We start from the raw sequence: 18,092 nt of genomic DNA, 5'->3' as shown, positions 1-18,092 counted from the left end.
AGAGAGAGGGGGGGAGAAGAGAGAGGGGGGGGAGAAGAGAGAGGGGGGGAGAAGAGAGAGGGGGGGAGAAGAGGGGGGGAGAAAAAAGAGAGGGGGGGGAGAGGGGGGAGAGAGAGGGGGAGAAAAGAGAGAGGGGGGAGAAAAGAGGGGGGGAGAAAAGAGAGGGGGGAAAAGAGAGAGGGGGGAAAAGAGAGAGGGGGGAGAGAGAGAGGGGGGAGAAGAGAGAGGGGGGAGAAGAGAGAGAGGGGGGAGAAGAGAGAGAGGGGGAGAAGAGAGGGGGGGGGAAGAGAGGGGGGGAGAAGAGAGGGGGGGAGAAAAGAGAGAGGGGGGAGAAAAGAGAGAGGGGGGGAGAAAAGAGAGAGGGGGGAGAGAGAGGGGGGAGAAAAGAGAGGGGGGAGAAGAGAGGGGGGGAGAAAGAGAGAGGGGGGGAGAAGAGAGAGAGGGGGGAGAAGAGAGTGGGGAAAGAACGGGGGGGGGGCAGAGGTGCTCTGTCACCAACTGTCTCCACTCTGTGACTTGTGGTGCAGGTGACAGAGTGCAGACAGTTGGTCCCATGCAGCAGGACAGATGGCAGAGCACAGCGGTGACATGCCTGTCAGTGTCTTGCTGCTGGGAGGAGCAGAAGATCACACTGCCCGACACCGGCCACTCTCCTGACATCGCAGCAGAGCGGGCGGGTGGACAGTGTGATCACATACTTACGTGCAGGGGGGATTCAACTGAAGAACCCCCCTCCTGTACTGCACACTGGCGCCCCGTGCCTCACCATTAGCCGGCTCCACACTGACGTCCTCCGGATCCTCCCCTCGATGCTGGGCTGTGACGTGCAGTAGTTACCGCCCACAGCCCTGTCACTCAATCTGAGTGGCGCCGGTATCCTGTGACGTACCCGTCTTGTTTGAGAGCCCGGAAATGCCGGGACGTCAGAGGATGCCGGCGGCCACAGCTCCAGGGGGTCATGTGACAGGCACTGAGCGTGCAGCATAGCGCCGCTCAGTGCCAGAACTGGAAATACAAGCCAATGGAGAAGACGCCTAGAAAGGTAAGTATAACTCCTACAGAAAATAAAAAAAATGGGTGAACCACCACTTTAAGCAGACTCTGACACAGAAGTAAACCAAGTCTCTGGGTGCCGCTGCCACTCTGGGGAGCTTGTCCGGGTGTCCGTCCTCACTGGTATTGCTTAGTGGTCCGGAGCGTGCCTCTATGCACAATTGTGTAGATGTTCCTGAGTGACCCTTCGGCCTGAAGCTGTCAGGGTCCCGCTCCCTATATTGAAATAGTTGAGCTGTGCTCTCGATGGCTGACACTTGGGTTTTCAGTGGGCCGCATAAGCTGGAAAGCCCTATCCCCCTCGTTGTGTTGGCGCCTTCGATCTCTGAGCTCTTGGGGAAAGTTTGTAAAGAGACTATCCTCCACAGGTGAATTATCAGGTTGCATGAAGCTACTCCCTGATCTAGGGCCCTGTACCCTGCCATACAAGGTACCGGTCCGGTTACTGGACTTCTGGTGCCAACCGTTCTCCAAAACCAACTTTGCTACACCTCCTCCAATAACCTGCGACCGGGTCTCTGACTCCTCTGGTCCCAGACCACCGTCTGCGACCCAACCAAAGTCACACAGGGAGCTACAACCTCCTCAGCTCCTGACTCTCTGAGGGCTACTACTGATCTGACTCCCTCCTTCCCACCAGTCTGCCTGACCCCTAGGCAGGTGGCCCTTTTCCAGCTAGACCACCCACTGGTGTGCCTGACATGGTGGGGTGTGAGGTGTGGTTAGGATTTGAGTGCTGATGGAAGCAATACCAGTGGGTAGGAACCCAGAACCATGAAGGGTGGGTTCCGCACCATGAGAGACAGGGGTGCAGTTCCCTGTGACACCCTGATAGAGTCAGGGGCGTCACATAAGCATAATTGATCCCCAATATGGCTGCCACAGACCCAGAGGATGAATCCATATCAAACTCACTATGTACAACTGTATAACCGTATATCAGTGATTGCGACTCCTGAAGAAGGCGTTGTATTCCCCCTCAGGTTGGTACCCTGTGACGTTTTCCCCCTCGGGTCGGTCTCCTGTGACGTTTTTTTGCCCCCTCAGGTCGGTCCCCTGTGACGTTTTCCCCCCTCGGGTTGGTCCCCTGTGACGTTTCCCCCCTCGGGTCGGTCTCCTGTGACGTTTTTTGCCCCCTCAGGTCGGTCCCCTGTGACGTTTTCCCCCTCAGGTTGGTCCCCCGTGACGTTTTCCCCCCTCAGGTCGGTCCCCTGTGACGTTTTCCCCCCCTCGGGTCGGTCCCCCTGTGACGTTTTCCCCCCCTCGGGTCGGTCCCCTGTGACGTTTCCCCCCTCTTGTCAGTCCCCTGTGACATTTTCCCTCTCGGGTCGGTCCCCTGTGACGTTTTCCCCCCTCGGGTCGGTCCCCTGTGACGTTTTCCCCCTCGGGTCGGTCCCCCCATGACGTTTTCCCCCCTCGGGTCGGTCACCTGTGACGTTTTCCCTCTCGGGTCGGTCCCCTGTGACGTTTTCCCTCTCGGGTCGGTCCCCTGTGACGTTTTCCCCCCCTCGGGTCGGTCCCCTGTGACGTTTTCCCCCTCGGGTCGGTCCCCCATGACGTTTTCCCCCCTCGGGTCGGTCACCTGTGACGTTTTCCCCCTCGGGTCGGTCCCCCTGTGACGTTTTCCCTCTCGGGTCGGTCACCTGTGACGTTTCCTCCCCTCGGGTCGGTCCCCTGTGACGTTTTCCCCCTCGGGTCGGTCCCCTGTGACGTTTCTTCCCTTCGGGTCGGTCCCCCTGTGACGTTTTCTCCCTCGGGTCGGTCCCCTGTGACGTTTCCTCCCCTCGGGTCGGTCCCCTGTGACGTTTCCTCCTCTCGGGTCGGTCCCCTGTGACGTTTCCTCCCCTCAGGTCGGTCCCCTGTGACGTTTCCTCCCCTCGGGTCGGTCCCCTGTGACGTTTCCTCCCCTCAGGTCGGTGTGACGTTTTCCCCCTCGGGTCGGTCCCCTGTGACGTTTTCCCCCCTCGGGTCGGTGTCCTGTGACGTTTCCCCCCCTCAGGTCGGTCCCCTGTGACGTTTCCTCCCCTCGGGTCGGTCACCTGTGACGTTTCCTCCTCTCGGGTCGGTCCCCTGTGACGTTTCCTCCCCTCAGGTCGGTCCCCTGTGACGTTTCTCCCCTCGGGCGGTCCCCTGTGACGTTTCTCCCCTCGGGTCGGTCCCCTGTGACGTTTTCCCCCTCAGGTCGGTCCCCTGTGACGTTTCCCCCCTCGGGTCGGTCACCTGTGACGTTTTCCCCCTCGGGTCGTTTCCCTCTGACGTTTTCCCTCTCAGGTCAGTCCCCTGTGACGTTTCCCCCCCTCAGGTCGGTCCCCTGTGACGTTTTCCCCCCTCGGGTCGGTCCCCTGTGACGTTTCCCCCCTCGGGTCGGTCACCTGTGACGTTTCCCCCCCTCGGGTCAGTCCCCTGTGACGTTTCCCCCCCTCGGGTCAGTCCCCTGTGACGTTTCCCCCCCCTCGGGTCAGTCCCCTGTGACGTTTCCCCCCCTCGGGTCAGTCCCCTGTGACGTTTTCCCCCTCGGGTCAGTCCCCTGTGACGTCTCCCCCCTCGGGTCAGTCCCCTGTGACGTTTCTCCTCTCGGGTCGGTCCCCTGTGACGTTTTCCCCCTCGGGTCGGTCCCCTGTGACGTTTTCCCCCCCTCGGGTCAGTCCCCTGTGACGTTTCCCCCCCCCCTCGGGTCAGTCCCCTGTGACGTTTCCCCCCCCCCTCGGGTCAGTCCCCTGTGACGTTTCCCCCCCTCGGGTCAGTCCCCTGTGACGTTTCCCCCCCCCCTCGGGTCAGTCCCCTGTGACGTTTCCCCCCCCCCTCGGGTCAGTCCCCTGTGACGTTTCCCCCCCTCGGGTCAGTCCCCTGTGACGTTTCCCCCCCCCCTCGGGTCAGTCCCCTGTGACGTTTCCCCCCCTCGGGTCAGTCCCCTGTGACGTTTCCCACCTCGGGTCGGTCCCCTGTGACGTTTCCCACCTCGGGTCGGTCCCCTGTGACGTCTCCCCCCTCAGGTCGGCCTCCGGTGACGTTTTCCCCCCTCGGGTCAGTCCCCTGTGACGTTTCCCCCCCCCTCGGGTCAGTCCCCTGTGACGTTTCCCCCCCCCTCGGGTCAGTCCCCTGTGACGTTTCCCCCCCTCGGGTCAGTCCCCTGTGACGTTTTCCCCCTCGGGTCGGTCCCCTGTGACGTTTCCCCCCTCGGGTCGGTCCCCTGTGACGTCTCCCCCCTCAGGTCGGCCTCCGGTGACGTTTTCCCCCCCTCGGGTCGGTCCCCTGTGACGTTTCCCCCCCCTCGGGTCGGTCCCCTGTGACGTTTCCCCCCCTCGGGTCTGTCCCCTGTGACGTTTCCCCCCCTCGGGTCGGTCCCCTGTGACGTTTCCCCCCCTCGGGTCGGTCCCCTGTGACGTTTCCCCCCCTCGGGTCGGTCCCCTGTGACGTTTCCCCCCCTCAGGTCGGTCCCCTGTGACGTTTCCCCCCCTCGGGTCAGTCCCCTGTGACGTTTCCCCCCCCTCGGGTCAGTCCCCTGTGACGTTTTCCCCCTCGGGTCGGTCCCCTGTGACGTTTTCCCCCCTCGGGTCGGTCCCCTGTGACGTTTTCCCCCCTCGGGTCGGTCCCCCTGTGACGTTTCCCCCCTCGGGTCGGTCACCTGTGACGTTTCCCCCCCTCGGGTCAGTCCCCTGTGACGTTTCCCCCCCTCGGGTCAGTCCCCTGTGACGTTTCCCCCCCCCCTCGGGTCAGTCCCCTGTGACGTTTCCCCCCCTCGGGTCAGTCCCCTGTGACGTTTTCCCCCTCGGGTCGGTCCCGTGTGACGTTTTCCCCCTCGGGTCGGTCCCCTGTGACGTTTCCCCCCCCTTGGGTCGGTCCCCTGTGACGTTTTCCCCCTAGGTCGGTCCCCTGTGACGTTTTACCCCCTCAGGTCGGTCCCCTGTGACGTTTTCCCCCTCGGGTCGGTCCCCTGTGACGTCTCCCCCCTCAGGTCGGCCTCCGGTGACGTTTTCCCCCCTCGGGTCAGTCCCCTGTGACGTTTCCCCCCCTCAGGTCGGTCCCCTGTGACGTTTCCCCCCTCGGGTCGGTCCCCTGTGACGTTTCCCCCCTCGGGTCGGTCCCCTGTGACGTTTTCCCCCTCGGGTCGGTCCCCTGTGACGTTTCCCCCCTCGGGTCGGTCCCCTGTGACGTTTTACCCCCTCAGGTCGGTCCCCTGTGACGTTTCCCCCCCTCGGGTCAGTCCCCTGTGACGTTTCCCCCTCGGGTCGGTCCCCTGTGACGTCTCCCCCCCTCAGGTCGGTCCCCTGTGACGTTTTCCCCCTCGGGTCGGTCCCCTGTGACGTCTCCCCCCTCAGGTCGGCCTCCGGTGACGTCTCCCCCCTCAGGTCGGCCTCCGGTGACGTTTCCCCCCCCTCGGGTCAGTCCCCTGTGACGTTTTCCCCCTCGGGTCGGTCCCCCTGTGACGTCTCCCCCCTCAGGTCGGCCTCCGGTGACGTCTCCCCCCTCAGGTCGGCCTCCGGTGACGTTTCCCCCCCTCGGGTCAGTCCCCTGTGACGTTTTCCCCCTCGGGTCGGTCCCCCTGTGACGTTTCCCCCCTCGGGTCGGTCCCCTGTGATGTTTCCTCCTCTCGGGTCGGTCCCCTGTGACGTTTTCCCCCTCGGGTCGGTCCCCTGTGACGTTTTCCCCCTCGGGTCGGTCCCCTGTGATGTTTCCCCCCCTTGGGTCGGTCCCCTGTGACGTTTTCCCCCTCGGGTCGGTCCCCTGTGACGTTTTCCCCCTCGGGTCGGTCCCCTGTGACGTTTCCCCCCCTTGGGTCGGTCCCCTGTGACGTTTTCCCCCTAGGTCGGTCCCCTGTGACGTTTTACCCCTAGGTCGGTCCCCTGTGATGTTTCCCCCCTCGGGTCGGTCCCCTGTGACGTTTTCCCCCCTCGGGTCGGTCCCCCTGTGACGTTTCCCCCCCTCGGGTCGGTCCCCTGTGACGTTTCCCCCCCTCAGGTCGGCCTCCGATGACGTTTTCCCCCCTCGGGTCGGTCCCCTGTGACGTCTCCCCCCTCGGGTCGGTCCCCTGTGACGTTTTCCCCCCCTCGGGTCGGTCCCCTGTGACGTTTCCCCCCCTCGGGTCGGTCCCCTGTGACGTCTCCCCCCTCAGGTCGGTCCCCTGTGACGTTTCCCCCCCTCGGGTCGGTCCCCTGTGACGTTTCCCCCCCTCAGGTCGGCCTCCGATGACGTTTTCCCCCCCTCAGGTCGGTCTCCTGTGACGTCTCCCCCCTCGGGTCGGTCCCCTGTGACGTTTTCCCCCCTCGGGTCGGTCCCCTGTGACGTCTCCCCCCTCGGGTCGGTCCCCTGTGACGTTTTCCCCCCTCGGGTCGGTCCCCTGTGACGTTTCCCCCCCCTCGGGTCGGTCCCCTGTGACGTCTCCCCCCTCAGGTCGGTCCCCTGTGACGTTTTCCCCCCTCAGGTCGGTCCCCTGTGACGTGTCCCCCCCTCGGGTCGGTCCCCTGTGACGTCTCCCCCCTCAGGTCGGTCCCCTGTGACGTTTCCCCCCCCTCAGGTCGGCCTCCGGTGACGTCTCCCCCCTCAGGTCGGTCCCCTGTGACGTCTCCCCCCTCAGGTCGGTCCCCTGTGACGTTTTCCCCCCCTCGGGTCGGTCCCCTGTGACGTCTCCCCCCTCAGGTCGGTCCCCTGTGACGTTTTCCCCCCTCGGGTCGGTCCCCTGTGACGTTTCCCCCCTCGGGTCGGTCCCCCTGTGACGTTTTCCCCCCCTCGGGTCGGTCCCCTGTGACGTCTCCCCCCTCAGGTCGGCCTCCGGTGACGTTTTCCCCCCTCAGGTCGGCCTCCGGTGACGTTTTCCCCCTCAGGTCGGCCTCCGGTGACGTTTTCCCCCTCGGGTCGGTCCCCTGTGACGTTTTCCCCCCTCAGGTCGGTCCCCTGTGACGTCTCCCCCCCTCGGGTCGGTCCCCTGTGGACGTCTCCCCCCCTCAGGTCGGCCTCCGGTGACATTTGGCCCGGGGCTCTGTGCCGTGGCGTAATACATGACATCTATTTACCCGCCTCCTTCCGTTCATCAGCCAATCAATAGTTTGCTTTGTCCAGGGTCCAACCAATCAGCGCGCCGAGCGGTGACTCACCATATAAGGAAATGCTTTTCCATAAAAGGAAACATTGATTCTCTTTATATGGCTGAAAATAGTTCTGTTCTCCGGCGCGGGATCCGTGCGCTGCGGCTGCTGCTGCAATCTGAGGAGGGGAAATAGTCCCGTGCGCGCGGAGCGATCTGCTGTCAGAGTCCGGCGCCTCCTGTGATTGGTGGAGGCGCGGTTTCGCGGGGAAGCCGGGAGCTGGGAGCCCGGGACGGCGGAGGAGGACTCGGAGCGCGGCCGGCGTGTTCCGGCCATTGATGGGCGCAGGCTCCGGCTGTCGGTGAGCGGGACATGCTTCCCAGCCAGGCCGGGTCAGTCCCGGGGAACGGCTCGTCTCTAGGCCGGAACCCCGGGATGGCGCTCCCGCGCAGGGCCGGGAACGGAGGCTCTCCGGGCCGGGGGAGGCCGCAGGGGGCGCCCCGCTATGAGGTGGCTCCGGGCGGCGTAGTGTACAGCGGCAGTGAGGCCTCCTCAGACTCCGGGGACGACGACGAGGCCCCGGCCATGTCCCGAGGCGTGAAGCGGGGCCTGACGGAGCTGGAGCTCGGGGTGCCGGAGCCGGGGGGCCCCGGGGCAGGGGCCGGAGGATACCCGGGGGCCAGCGGAGGCGTGTCCGGGGCCAAGCCCGGCAAGAAGACCCGGGGCCGGGTCAAGATCAAGATGGAGTTCATCGATAACAAGCTGCGGAGGTACACGACATTCAGCAAGAGGAAGACCGGCATCATGAAGAAGGTGAGGGGCCGAGGGAGACCCGGGGGGCCGAGGGAGACCCGGGGGGCCGAGGGAGACCCGGGGGGCCGAGGGAGATCCGGGGGAGCCAGTACAGAGGGGACAGCGGAGGTACACGACATTCAGCAAGAGGAAGACCGGCATCATGAAGAAGGTGAGGGGCCGAGGGAGACCCGGGGGGCCGAGGGACAGGGGCCGAGGGAGACCCGGGGGGCCGAGGGACAGGTGCCGACATACACGACATTCAGCAAGAGGAAGACCGGCATCATGAAGAAGGTGAGGGGCCGAGGGAGACCCAGGGGGCCGAGGGACAGGGGCCGACATACACGACATTCAGCAAGAGGAAGACCGGCATCATGAAGAAGGTGAGGGGCCGAGGGAGACCCGGGGGGGCGAGGGACAGGGGCGAGGGAGACCCGGGGGAGCCAGTACAGAGGGGACGGCGGAGGTACACGACATTCAGCAAGAGGAAGACCGGCATCATGAAGAAGGTGAGGGGCCGAGGGAGACCCGGGGGGCCGAGGGACAGGGGCGAGGGAGACCCGGGGGGCCGAGGGACAGGGGCCGACATACACGACATTCAGCAAGAGGAAGACCGGCATCATGAAGAAGGTGAGGGGCCGAGGGAGACCCGGGGGGCCGAGGGAGACCCGGGGGGCCGAGGGAGACCCGGGGGGCCGAGGGAGACCCGGGGGGCCGAGGGAGACCCGGGGGAGCCAGTACAGAGGGGACGGCGGAGGTACACGACATTCAGCAAGAGGAAGACCGGCATCATGAAGAAGGTGAGGGCCGAGGGAGACCCGGGGGGCCGAGGGAGACCCGGGGGGCCGAGGGAGACCCGGGGGAGCCAGTACAGAGGGGACGGCGGAGGTACACGACATTCAGCAAGAGGAAGACCGGCATCATGAAGAAGGTGAGGGGCCGAGGGAGACCCGGGGGGCCGAGGGACAGGGGCCGAGGGAGACCCGGGGGGCCGAGGGACAGGGGCCGACATACACGACATTCAGCAAGAGGAAGACCGGCATCATGAAGAAGGTGAGGGGCCGAGGGAGACCCGGGGGGCCGAGGGAGACCCGGGGGGCCGAGGGACAGGGGCGAGGGAGACCCGGGGGGCCGAGGGACAGGGGCCGACATACACGACATTCAGCAAGAGGAAGACCGGCATCATGAAGAAGGTGAGGGGCCGAGGGAGACCCGGGGGGCCGAGGGACAGGGGCCGAGGGAGACTCGGGGGGCCGAGGGACAGGGGCCGACATACACGACATTCAGCAAGAGGAAGACCGGCATCATGAAGAAGGTGAGGGGCCGAGGGAGACCCGGGGGGCCGAGGGACAGGGGCGAGGGAGACCCGGGGGGCCGAGGGACAGGGGCCGACATACACGACATTCAGCAAGAGGAAGACCGGCATCATGAAGAAGGTGAGGGGCCGAGGGAGACCCGAGGGACAGGGGGTGGGGAGACCCGGGGGGCCGAGGGAGCCAGTACAGAGGGGACGGCGGAGGTACACGACATTCAGCAAGAGGAAGACCGGCATCATGAAGGTGAGGGGCCGAGGGACAGGGGGTGGGGAGACCCGAGGGACCTGGGGGAGCCAGTACAGAGGGGACGGCGGAGGTACACGACATTCAGCAAGAGGAAGACCGGCATCATGAAGAAGGTGAGGGGCCGAGGGAGACCCGGGGGGCCGAGGGACAGGGGGTGGGGAGACCCGGGGGGCCGAGGGAGCCAGTACAGAGGGGACGGCGGAGGTACACGACATTCAGCAAGAGGAAGACCGGCATCATGAAGAAGGTGAGGGGCCAAGGGAGACCCGGGGGGCCGAGAGACCTAGGGGACGGCGGAGGTTCACGATATTGAGCAAGAGGAAGACCGGCATCATGAAGGTGAGGGGCCGAGGGAACACTGAGGGACAGAGGACAGCAGAGGTACACGACATTCAGCAAGCGGAAGATCGGCATTGAGAGGGTGGGGGTGTGTTATAGAGGGGATGGCAGAGGTACACAACGTTCAGCAATAGGAAGGCAAGTTTCATGAGGGGGGGCGGCAGCGAGGGACTGGGGAGCTAGTGTAGAGGGGACAGCAGAGGTACACAACTTTCAGGAAGAGGAAGACCGGCGTGATGACGGTGCGGGGGGCCGGGATAGAGGAACCCAGAGGGAGATGGTGAGGGATAAGGGGGATGGTATAGGGTGGGACGGCGAGGTATATGGCGCTCAGCAAGCGGAACACCCGGGACCTCGGGGGAGCGGAGAGTACCTGATGTGAGGGGGGGGGCCAGTATAGAGTAACTGCGGAGGTACCTGACGTTTCATAAGATTCCTCTTATGACTGGCATCATGAAGAAGGTTCGGGGGACCCAGTGGGCCGAGATACCCCGCGGGGACAGATAGTGCCTGGTATAGTGGGACTGCGAAGTTGCACGACGTTAAGCAAGAGGAAGACCGGCATCATGAAGGTGTGGGGGGACCCTGGGGGCTGAGAGACCCCCGGGGGGAACAGTGTGTGCCTGATATAGGGGAATGGTGGAGGTACACGATGTTCAGCTAAAGGAAGAACAGTATCATGAAGGTGCGGGTGGTCGAGGGAGATGGCAAGGGATGAGTATAGAGGGACGGTGGAGGTAAACTATGTTCAGCAACCGGAAAACCGGCACCATGAAGACGTGCCGGGGGGGCTAAGAAACCCGGTGGGGACGGCGGAACTACATGACATTCAGCAAGTGGAAGACTGTACGGGGCTAGGATAGAGAGCCGGGGGTGGGAGCCTGTATAGAGGAGAGGGCGAGTGACCCCGGGAGGGGCGTCATAGGTGGTCATCAAGGGACCAGGGTGGGGCGGTATAGGGGGGGCTGGCGAGTACCTAGGAGGATGATATAGGAGTCTGGCGAATGCCCAGTATGGGGCAGTGTAGGGGTCCGGCAAGCCCTCGGTGTAGGGGGTTCGGATTTGCTGGGCAGGCTTCTCTGGGGCACAAAGATGTGTTGGGGCACTGACTGCTTGGGTCTGGGGGGACCAGGATATGCTGGCTTGGCTTGCGGTGGCTATGCAGGACTGTGAGGACCAGTGGCTCTGCTCTTGGAGCATTAGTGGACCTGATTGTGTTGGATTCCGGACAGTTGCTGATGTGTTGGGAGTTGGTGAGGGACATGACTCTAGTCAGTTTCTCTGTTCAGGGTATGGGGGGGGGTGTCACAGGGCTCCTCACTGTGATGGTTGGGGTGCATGTATTGGACATCAGTGTCTCTCTGCAACAGCTAGGATTTGGGGTACTTTTGGTCACATGACACAGTATCTTCAAAAAGTATATACAAGGACACTCATTCATGATGGCAGCCTACAGACTCAGTCCACACTGGTACAGTCATCCTAGTTGTACAGGGAATGCCCACTGTGTCTAAGGTTGAGAAAACCTAATGCCATTCTGACCACACGGGTCATTCTTGTGGATGGACCCTGGACTTCGCTGTCTAACCAAATGTAAAGTGACCTGTCCTCTAGGTGAAGGTCTTGGAGGTGACCATCACTGGTGACCCTTTCATTGAGGCCTGTCCTCTAGGTGGAGGTAGTAATTACTGATGACCCACCCATTGAGGTGCCTGTCCTCAAGGTGAAGGTTTTGGAGGTGGCCTTCACTGGTGACTCTCCCATCAAGCCCTGTCCTCCTAGGTGTAGATCAGGGAGGTGGCAATCACTGGTGACCCTTCCATTGGGCCTGCCCTCTAAATTAAGGTTTTGCAGGTGGCCATCACTGGTGACCCTCCCATTGAGGCCTGTCCTCTATTTGAAGATCTTGAAGGTGGGTTATCACTGGTGAACCTCCCGTTGAGGCCTGTGTGTGAGGAAGAGAGATCTGTATCTTGTGTAGTAGAAGTGTGTCCCGTGGAGTGACGGTGGGGATGGACCAGTGTCCCGTGGGGAGGGACCAGTGTCCCGTGGGGAGTGACGGTGGGGGAGGGACCAGTGTCCCGTGCGGTGGTGGGAGCTGTGTGGGGGCGGACACTCGGGTGGTCCGTGTGCTGATTAGTGGGGGTGGGAATGGGTCGGTCTTCGGTGGTCTATGACAGGCACTTGAGGTTTCTGTGGTGCCTTCTTCTGGGAATGGATTTTGGGGCTCAGTTCACATCACTCCTTACCGTGAGCTCTTTTGATCTGTTATCGGGTGAGGTTTGCCACCTCCCTGCCCCCATGACGACTATGATGTCCTCTTATATCTGTAATGTCACTGCCCTTTTCTGACCTCCACACTGGAGTTTCCATTCTTTTAATGATGGTTTTTCCCGTGCCTGGTCCCCTGAGGTGCAAGCAGACCCCTCCTCAATGAGATGAGGAACAGGTGCGGCATCAAGGTGATAACAGCTGGGTGGGGGAGGGGAGACTCAGTGGGACCACATTGTACTGAACCTGGTGACTGCAGGTGTGGACATGGGAGGTGAAGAGGTTATTGGGGGTCATTATTTGCGCTCCTCTCTTGGGGTGGGGGCTGCAGGGACCAGTCAGTAATTCCTGAAGCGAATAGTCCTGAAGGTCCGGAGTTAGTGGTATGGGTGGAGCAGCAGGGGCTCCTAAATGGCTGTGGCCTGGCAGGTGATGGTCTTCTCTGTGATGGGCAGCTGGGTGTTAACCCTTTCCTTCTCCTTGCAGGCCTATGAGTTGTCCACGCTGACGGGGACGCAGGTCCTCCTGCTGGTGGCCAGTGAGACCGGACACGTCTACACCTTCGCTACAAGAAAGCTCCAGCCAATGATTACCAGCGAGACGGGGAAAGCATTAATACAGACTTGTCTGAACTCCCCGGACTCCCCACCTCGCTCTGATCCCTCCACTGACCAGCGGATGAGCGCCACCGGATTCGAGGAGACCGACCTGACCTACCAGGTGTCCGAGTCCGACAGCAGCGGAGAAACCAAGGTAAGTGCCCACGTGGTCCGGTGATGAGCCTGACGGCAGCAGCTCCACTACCAATGTCTGGTGCAGTTGGCGGCCGGGCGCGGGCTGTGTGTTTTTTGTTCTGGTTTTAGCTGCTTCGTGTTTTGCCTCCCGCTGTGCCTTTTTGCCCGTCCTTTTTTTGGCTCCACAGTGCGATATTTGCTGTAATGTAGCTTCTGGTCCTTCAGTCACCACCGCACGGGGTCAGCCACGGCTTCCACCAGGAATGGTTAGTCTGGTCCGTTCTCCAGTCACCACCACACGGGGTCAGCCACGGCTTCCACAAGGAATGGTCAGTCTGGTCCGTTCTCCAGTCACCACTACACGGGGTCAGCCACGGCTTCCACCAGGAATGGTCAGTCTGGTCCATTCTCCAGTCACCACCACACGGGGTCAGCCACGGCTTCCACCAGGAATGGTCAGTCTGGTCCGTTCTCCAGTCACCACCACACTGGGTCAGCCACGGCTTCCACCAGGAATGGTCAGTCTGGTCCGTTCTCCAGTCACCACCACACGGGGTCAGCCACGGCTTCCACCAGGAATGGTCAGTCTGGTCCGTTCTCCAGTCACCACCGCATGGGGTCAACCACGGCTTCCACCAGGAATGGTCAGTCTGGTCCGTGTTCACCTTAGCTCCAGTGCTGTGACCTCTCTGACCACACAACTGCCTTGTTCACTGGTGATCTGGGATGACACCATAGCTTCCTCCAGCCGGGCTGATAACGGAGAGCACAAGCATGTGCTCAGCCACAGTGTAGGGCAGAAGTAGTGTCTGCTCAGGAAGTTGTCAGTAAAGGCGGGCGGCTGTGGTCAGTGTCCTCCCCCTCCATGTGACTGGTGAAGAATGGTGCAGGGACAGACAAGGGACAGGTGTTCCTCCCCCCGCTCCTCCTGGCAGGGCACAGCTGCGCTCTGTCTCTCTCACTTCTCATTGATAAAATTGTGATTCTTCCTCGCAGCCTTATAAGGAGCGGCCGAGCGCTGCTGGCAGGACCCCCGCATTCCTTATAAGACGCAGCTGTCTCTGTAAGGGAGGGGGAGGGTCTGCAGGACTGTCTGCAAACACACACACACTGCTGCCCACCCCGGGCACCACGCCACCAGCACAGCATCCAGGGAGTGAAGGTGGGGAGGGGGGGGCGTGTTGTGTTGTGCCACACGCTGACGGAGGGGGGGGGGGGGGGGGTTGCTGCGTTGTGCCAGACGCTGTGGGTGGTGGTGTGCCACATGGGGGTGGGGGGTTGCATTGCATCAGATGACTGCAGAGGAGGGGGGGAGTCATGTTGCACCCGACGTGGGCTGCGGCAGAGGCGGGGTTGCGCCGGGCCCACCACCGGGCCGCAGGTGTCGCACGCCGGGCCCACCACCGGGCCGCAGGTGTCTCGTGCCGGGCCGACCACACAGTGACAAACCTATATCAGTCATTGCAGCCTCCAGAGTCACTTGTCCTGTACTCCCTGCAGCTCAGTCCTAGGAGGCTATTAAATTGCATTTCTTTGATATCCCGCAACATTTGAGATGTCATAGATGGCACAGCTCATCCCCCTCCCTGCAGTGAACTCTGCACAGTGCTGTCTCGTAGATGGCACAGCTTATCCCCCTTTCTGCACAATGACCTCTGCTCAGTGCTGTCTCATAGATGGCACAGCTCACCCCCCTTTCTGCACAATGACCTCTGCTCAGTGCTGTCTCATAGATGGCACAGCTTATCCTCCTTTCTGCACAATGACCTCTGCTCAGTGCTGTCTCATAGATGGCACAGCTCACCCCCCTTTCTGCACAATGACCTCTGCTCAGTGCTGTCTCATAGATGGCACAGCTTATCCCCCTTTCTGCACAATGACCTCTGCTCAGTGCTGTCTCATAGATGGCACAGCTTATCCCCCTTTCTGCACAATGACCTCTGCTCAGTGCTGTCTCATAGATGGCACAGCTCACCCCCCTTTCGGCACAATGACCTCTGCTCAGTGCTGTCTCATAGATGGCACAGCTCACCCCCCTTTTGGCACAATGACCTATGCTCAGTGCTGTCTCATAGATGGCACAGCTCACCCCCCTTTCGGCACAATGACCTCTGCTCAGTGCTGTCTCATAGATGGCACAGCTCACCCCCCTTTCGGCACAATGACCTCTGCTCAGTGCTGTCTCATAGATGGCAGAGCTCACCCCCCTTTCGGCACAATGACCTCTGCTCAGTGCTGTCTCATAGATGGCATAGCTCACTCCCTCCCTGCAGTGACCTCTGCATAGAGCATGTCCACAGTCCTGTCCCATAGATGGCACAGCTCACCCCCTCTCTGCACAATGACCCCTGTGGAGGATATTACTTTTCTGATTCTTTCCCTCAGGACTCTCTGAAGCCGGCGTTCACCGTGTCCAACCTTCCTGGCACCTCCAGCATCCAGACTGCCCCCACCACCTCCACCTCCATGCAGGTCACCAGCGGCCACTCCTTCCCTATCACCAATTACCTGGCCCCGGTCACCAGCGCCAATGGAACAATCCTGAAGACGGAGGGCGGGGCCATGAGCTCGGGGGGTCTCATGCAGCTCCCCACTGGCTTCACGCTGATGTCTGGTAAGTCTCCTGCCGTCTCCTCCCATCCCCTGTACTGTGGGTGGTCAGGTGCTGTACTCTCCTCTCCAGCAGGGGGCGCCGTCGCTCAGCAGGTGCCAGTGCAGGCCATCCAGGTGCACCCCGCCGCCCAGGCATCCCCGTCCAGTGACAGCAGCTCGGAGCTGGTGCAGACGTCATCCAGCGGAACAGGTGAGCGCAGGGCGGCCGCCGGCGGGCGATACTCTACCTGTCACCCACTGATCTGACTGTCTCTCCCATCAGTGACCCTCCCTGCCGCCATCATGACCTCCTCTGTGCCCACCACCGTCAGCGGTCACATGATGTACCCCAGCCCCCACGCCGTCATGTACGCTCCCACTCAGGGATTGGCAGATGGGAGCCTGGCCGTGCTTAATGCCTTCTCCTCGGGGCCCCCGATGCAGGTGTCCCACTCCCAGGACCAGGGTAAGGCTGACCTTGTCGGGTGCTGCCCCCTGTTGGGTGCCTGTGCGCCCCTGACTCTGCCCTTTCTCTACAGGTGGAGTGCAGCAGGTTTTCCTCACCGCGCCGTCCGGCACTGTCCAGATTCCGGTGTCTGCAGTGTCGCTGCATCAGGTTGGTCTCCTGCCTTGTGCTGCCACCTAGAGCCGCGCGCTCAGTACTGCGGCCTCTGATCTGTAGTTTCTGTTTTGTCCACCAGATGGCATTGATCGGGCAGCAGACGGGCAGCAGCAGTAACCTGACCGAGCTCCAAGTGGTCAATCTAGAGACGTCGCACAACAGCAAGAACGAGTGACGGCCGCTGCCTACGGACTGCACCACTGCGGCCGCTGCACCCCGGACTGCACCACTTATTTATTATTGATGCCTTTCACTTTTTATTTGATATGATTCTTCCCCATGGACGTCTCCTACGTGGGGGCGGGGGTGCAGCGTGTTCATCCTGCCCAAAGACCTGAGCTGCTCCTGCGTTATGCTCAGAGCCTCGTCTCTGGGGTCCGGATTGTGGCCCTTGGGTGAGAGAGTTTTGCACTGACCGATGGGGACTGGCTTGCTCGGATGCTGTTATTGCCGGGGCCGTCTCCCACCGTCCGAAGACAGAGTTCTATTAAGGGAATAGAAGACAAAGCTTTTTATTTTTCTAACTCCTCAGTATTTAGGGGGTCTGCCCTGTATGCGGAGGGCAAAAGCGCTGATATACCCTGTGTGCAGGGAGCAGGAGCACCGATGTGGGGGATCTGCCTGTATGCAGGAGTGGCGATGTGGGGGGTCTGGTCTTTGTGCGGGGCGGGGGGGCTGCCTGTATGCAGGAGCGGCTATGTGGGGGATCTGCCTAGTGTGTGGGCAGGAGCGGCAATGTGGGGGATGGAGGCAGGAGCGGCGATGTGGGGGATCGGGACAGGAATGGACGTGTGTGCATGCCAGGAGCGGCGATGTGGGGCTTCCGGCCTGTGGGTGGGGGACAGAGGCAGGAGCGGCGATGTGGGGGTTCCGGCCTGTGGGTGGGGGACAGAGGCAGGAGCGGCGATGTGGGGGTTCCGGCCTGTGGGTGGGGGACGGAGGCAGGAGCGGCAATGTCTGGCTTGTGAGCAATGGATCATTTTTATCAGCTTTTATATCAGACTAAATTGAGTATAAGATGTGTGGTCATGTCCCCCTGCGCAGCAGCCAGACTTTGTGCCCGCCGGGCAGGGGTGGGTGGTGGCGGCACTACAGGCATATGACCCTTTCTGATCACCTGTACTGTAGTTCTGGGCAGGACCAGGCGGGGGTCTTCCCTCCACTGTGCTGCATCCACCAGAGCTGGGCACTGCTTCTATGGATGGTCCGTGGCTTCTGTGGCCCGGAGGGGTGACCTTCTGCCAGATGCTGTCTGTGAAGGTGTTCATGTCTCCGCTGGTCTCTTTCTGTTGCCAGGACAAATCTGTAAGAAGTGCTAATGCTTGTAATATGAAGTGGTCTGTGGGGCAGGGGTGGGGGGCTGATTGCTGGTAGCAGGGGCTTACATATGCTCCAACATCTTTATTAAGTGTTCTGCCGTAGAGCGGATAATTCTGTGTGTGTGACCTAAACATGCCCCCTCCCCCTACACGTGCCCCCCTCTGGCCGCCGGCTCCCCCTACACGTGCCCCCCTCTGGCCGCCGGCTCCCCCTACACGTGCCCCCCTCTGGCCGCCGGCTCCCCCTACACGTGCCCCCTCTGGCCGCCGGCTCCCCCTACACGTGCCCCCCTCTGGCCTCCGGCTCCCCCTACACGTGCCCCTCTCTGGCCTCCGGCTCCCCCTACATGTGCCTGAGGAAGGCCGAGGCTGCACAGTGCTATTGTGAGAACGTCTGCCCTGTGCACGGTATGTGATCTGACATGGAGGGGTCGCAGCCTGGTCTGAGGTCACTTCAGGCCATGTTTATACACATCTGTCTGCTATGGCGTGGCGTTGTAGACCCTGTGGCTCTAGTCTGCTAATGGATCCTGGGGAAGATGGTAACCTGTAACCGCTGCTCCTCTAGCCCAATCCCCCCCCTCCCCGTGCTCCTCTCGCAACCCCCCCCTTCAGCTCTGGTCTCGTTCTCTTGCAGTTGTGGTTCTTGCCCAGAGCTGCAGCTGAGCAACTTCTCACCAGGGTCCTAAAAATGATCACCTGCGTCCTCGCCAAAACTGCGCTGTCCACAGCTGCGGCATTTTTTTGTTTTTCATGTCATCGGAGCTGATACTAGATGACTTTAA

At 61.9% G+C, this 18,092-nt stretch overlaps 1 protein-coding gene across 3 annotated transcripts; it reads left to right on the top strand.

Moving 5' to 3' along the window:
• The first annotated feature begins 7,278 nt into the window (after window positions 1-7,278).
• SRF (serum response factor) lies at window positions 7,279-16,655 on the top strand. 3 transcript variants are annotated; one of them, XM_075338940.1, is made up of 7 exons: window positions 7,279-7,889; window positions 12,527-12,793; window positions 15,160-15,388; window positions 15,461-15,577; window positions 15,650-15,832; window positions 15,906-15,982; window positions 16,068-16,655. In XM_075338940.1, the coding sequence occupies exons 1-7, from the start codon at window positions 7,449-7,451 to the stop codon at window positions 16,161-16,163; spliced, it is 1,410 nt and encodes a 469-aa protein (XP_075195055.1). In that variant the 5' UTR covers window positions 7,279-7,448; the 3' UTR covers window positions 16,164-16,655. The 3 variants fall into 3 exon arrangements, with proteins under 3 accessions (XP_075195055.1, XP_075195054.1, XP_075195056.1); XM_075338939.1 differs by having other exon boundaries at window positions 7,285-7,889; window positions 15,458-15,577; XM_075338941.1 differs by lacking the exon at window positions 7,279-7,889 and adding an exon at window positions 9,635-9,677 and having other exon boundaries at window positions 15,458-15,577.
• Window positions 16,656-18,092: the final 1,437 nt, after the last annotated feature.

The sequence above is a fragment of the Anomaloglossus baeobatrachus genome, chromosome 3, assembly GCF_048569485.1.
Source record: "Anomaloglossus baeobatrachus isolate aAnoBae1 chromosome 3, aAnoBae1.hap1, whole genome shotgun sequence".
NCBI classification, from domain to species: Eukaryota; Metazoa; Chordata; class Amphibia; order Anura; family Aromobatidae; genus Anomaloglossus; species Anomaloglossus baeobatrachus.
Note: the sequence above shows the minus strand (reverse complement) of the source record. Positions and strands in the feature narration are given on the sequence as shown.

Excerpts from the sequence above, each read along its gene's own strand:
- SRF (XM_075338939.1), top strand. The coding sequence starts at position 7,449 with ATGCTTCCCAGCCAGGCCGGGTCAGTCCCGGGGAACGGCTCGTCTCTA. Across the intron at positions 7,890-12,526 it reads AGACCGGCATCATGAAGAAG|GCCTATGAGTTGTCCACGCT; the intron begins GTGAGGGGCCGA and ends TTCTCCTTGCAG. Across the intron at positions 12,794-15,159 it reads ACAGCAGCGGAGAAACCAAG|GACTCTCTGAAGCCGGCGTT; the intron begins GTAAGTGCCCAC and ends TCTTTCCCTCAG.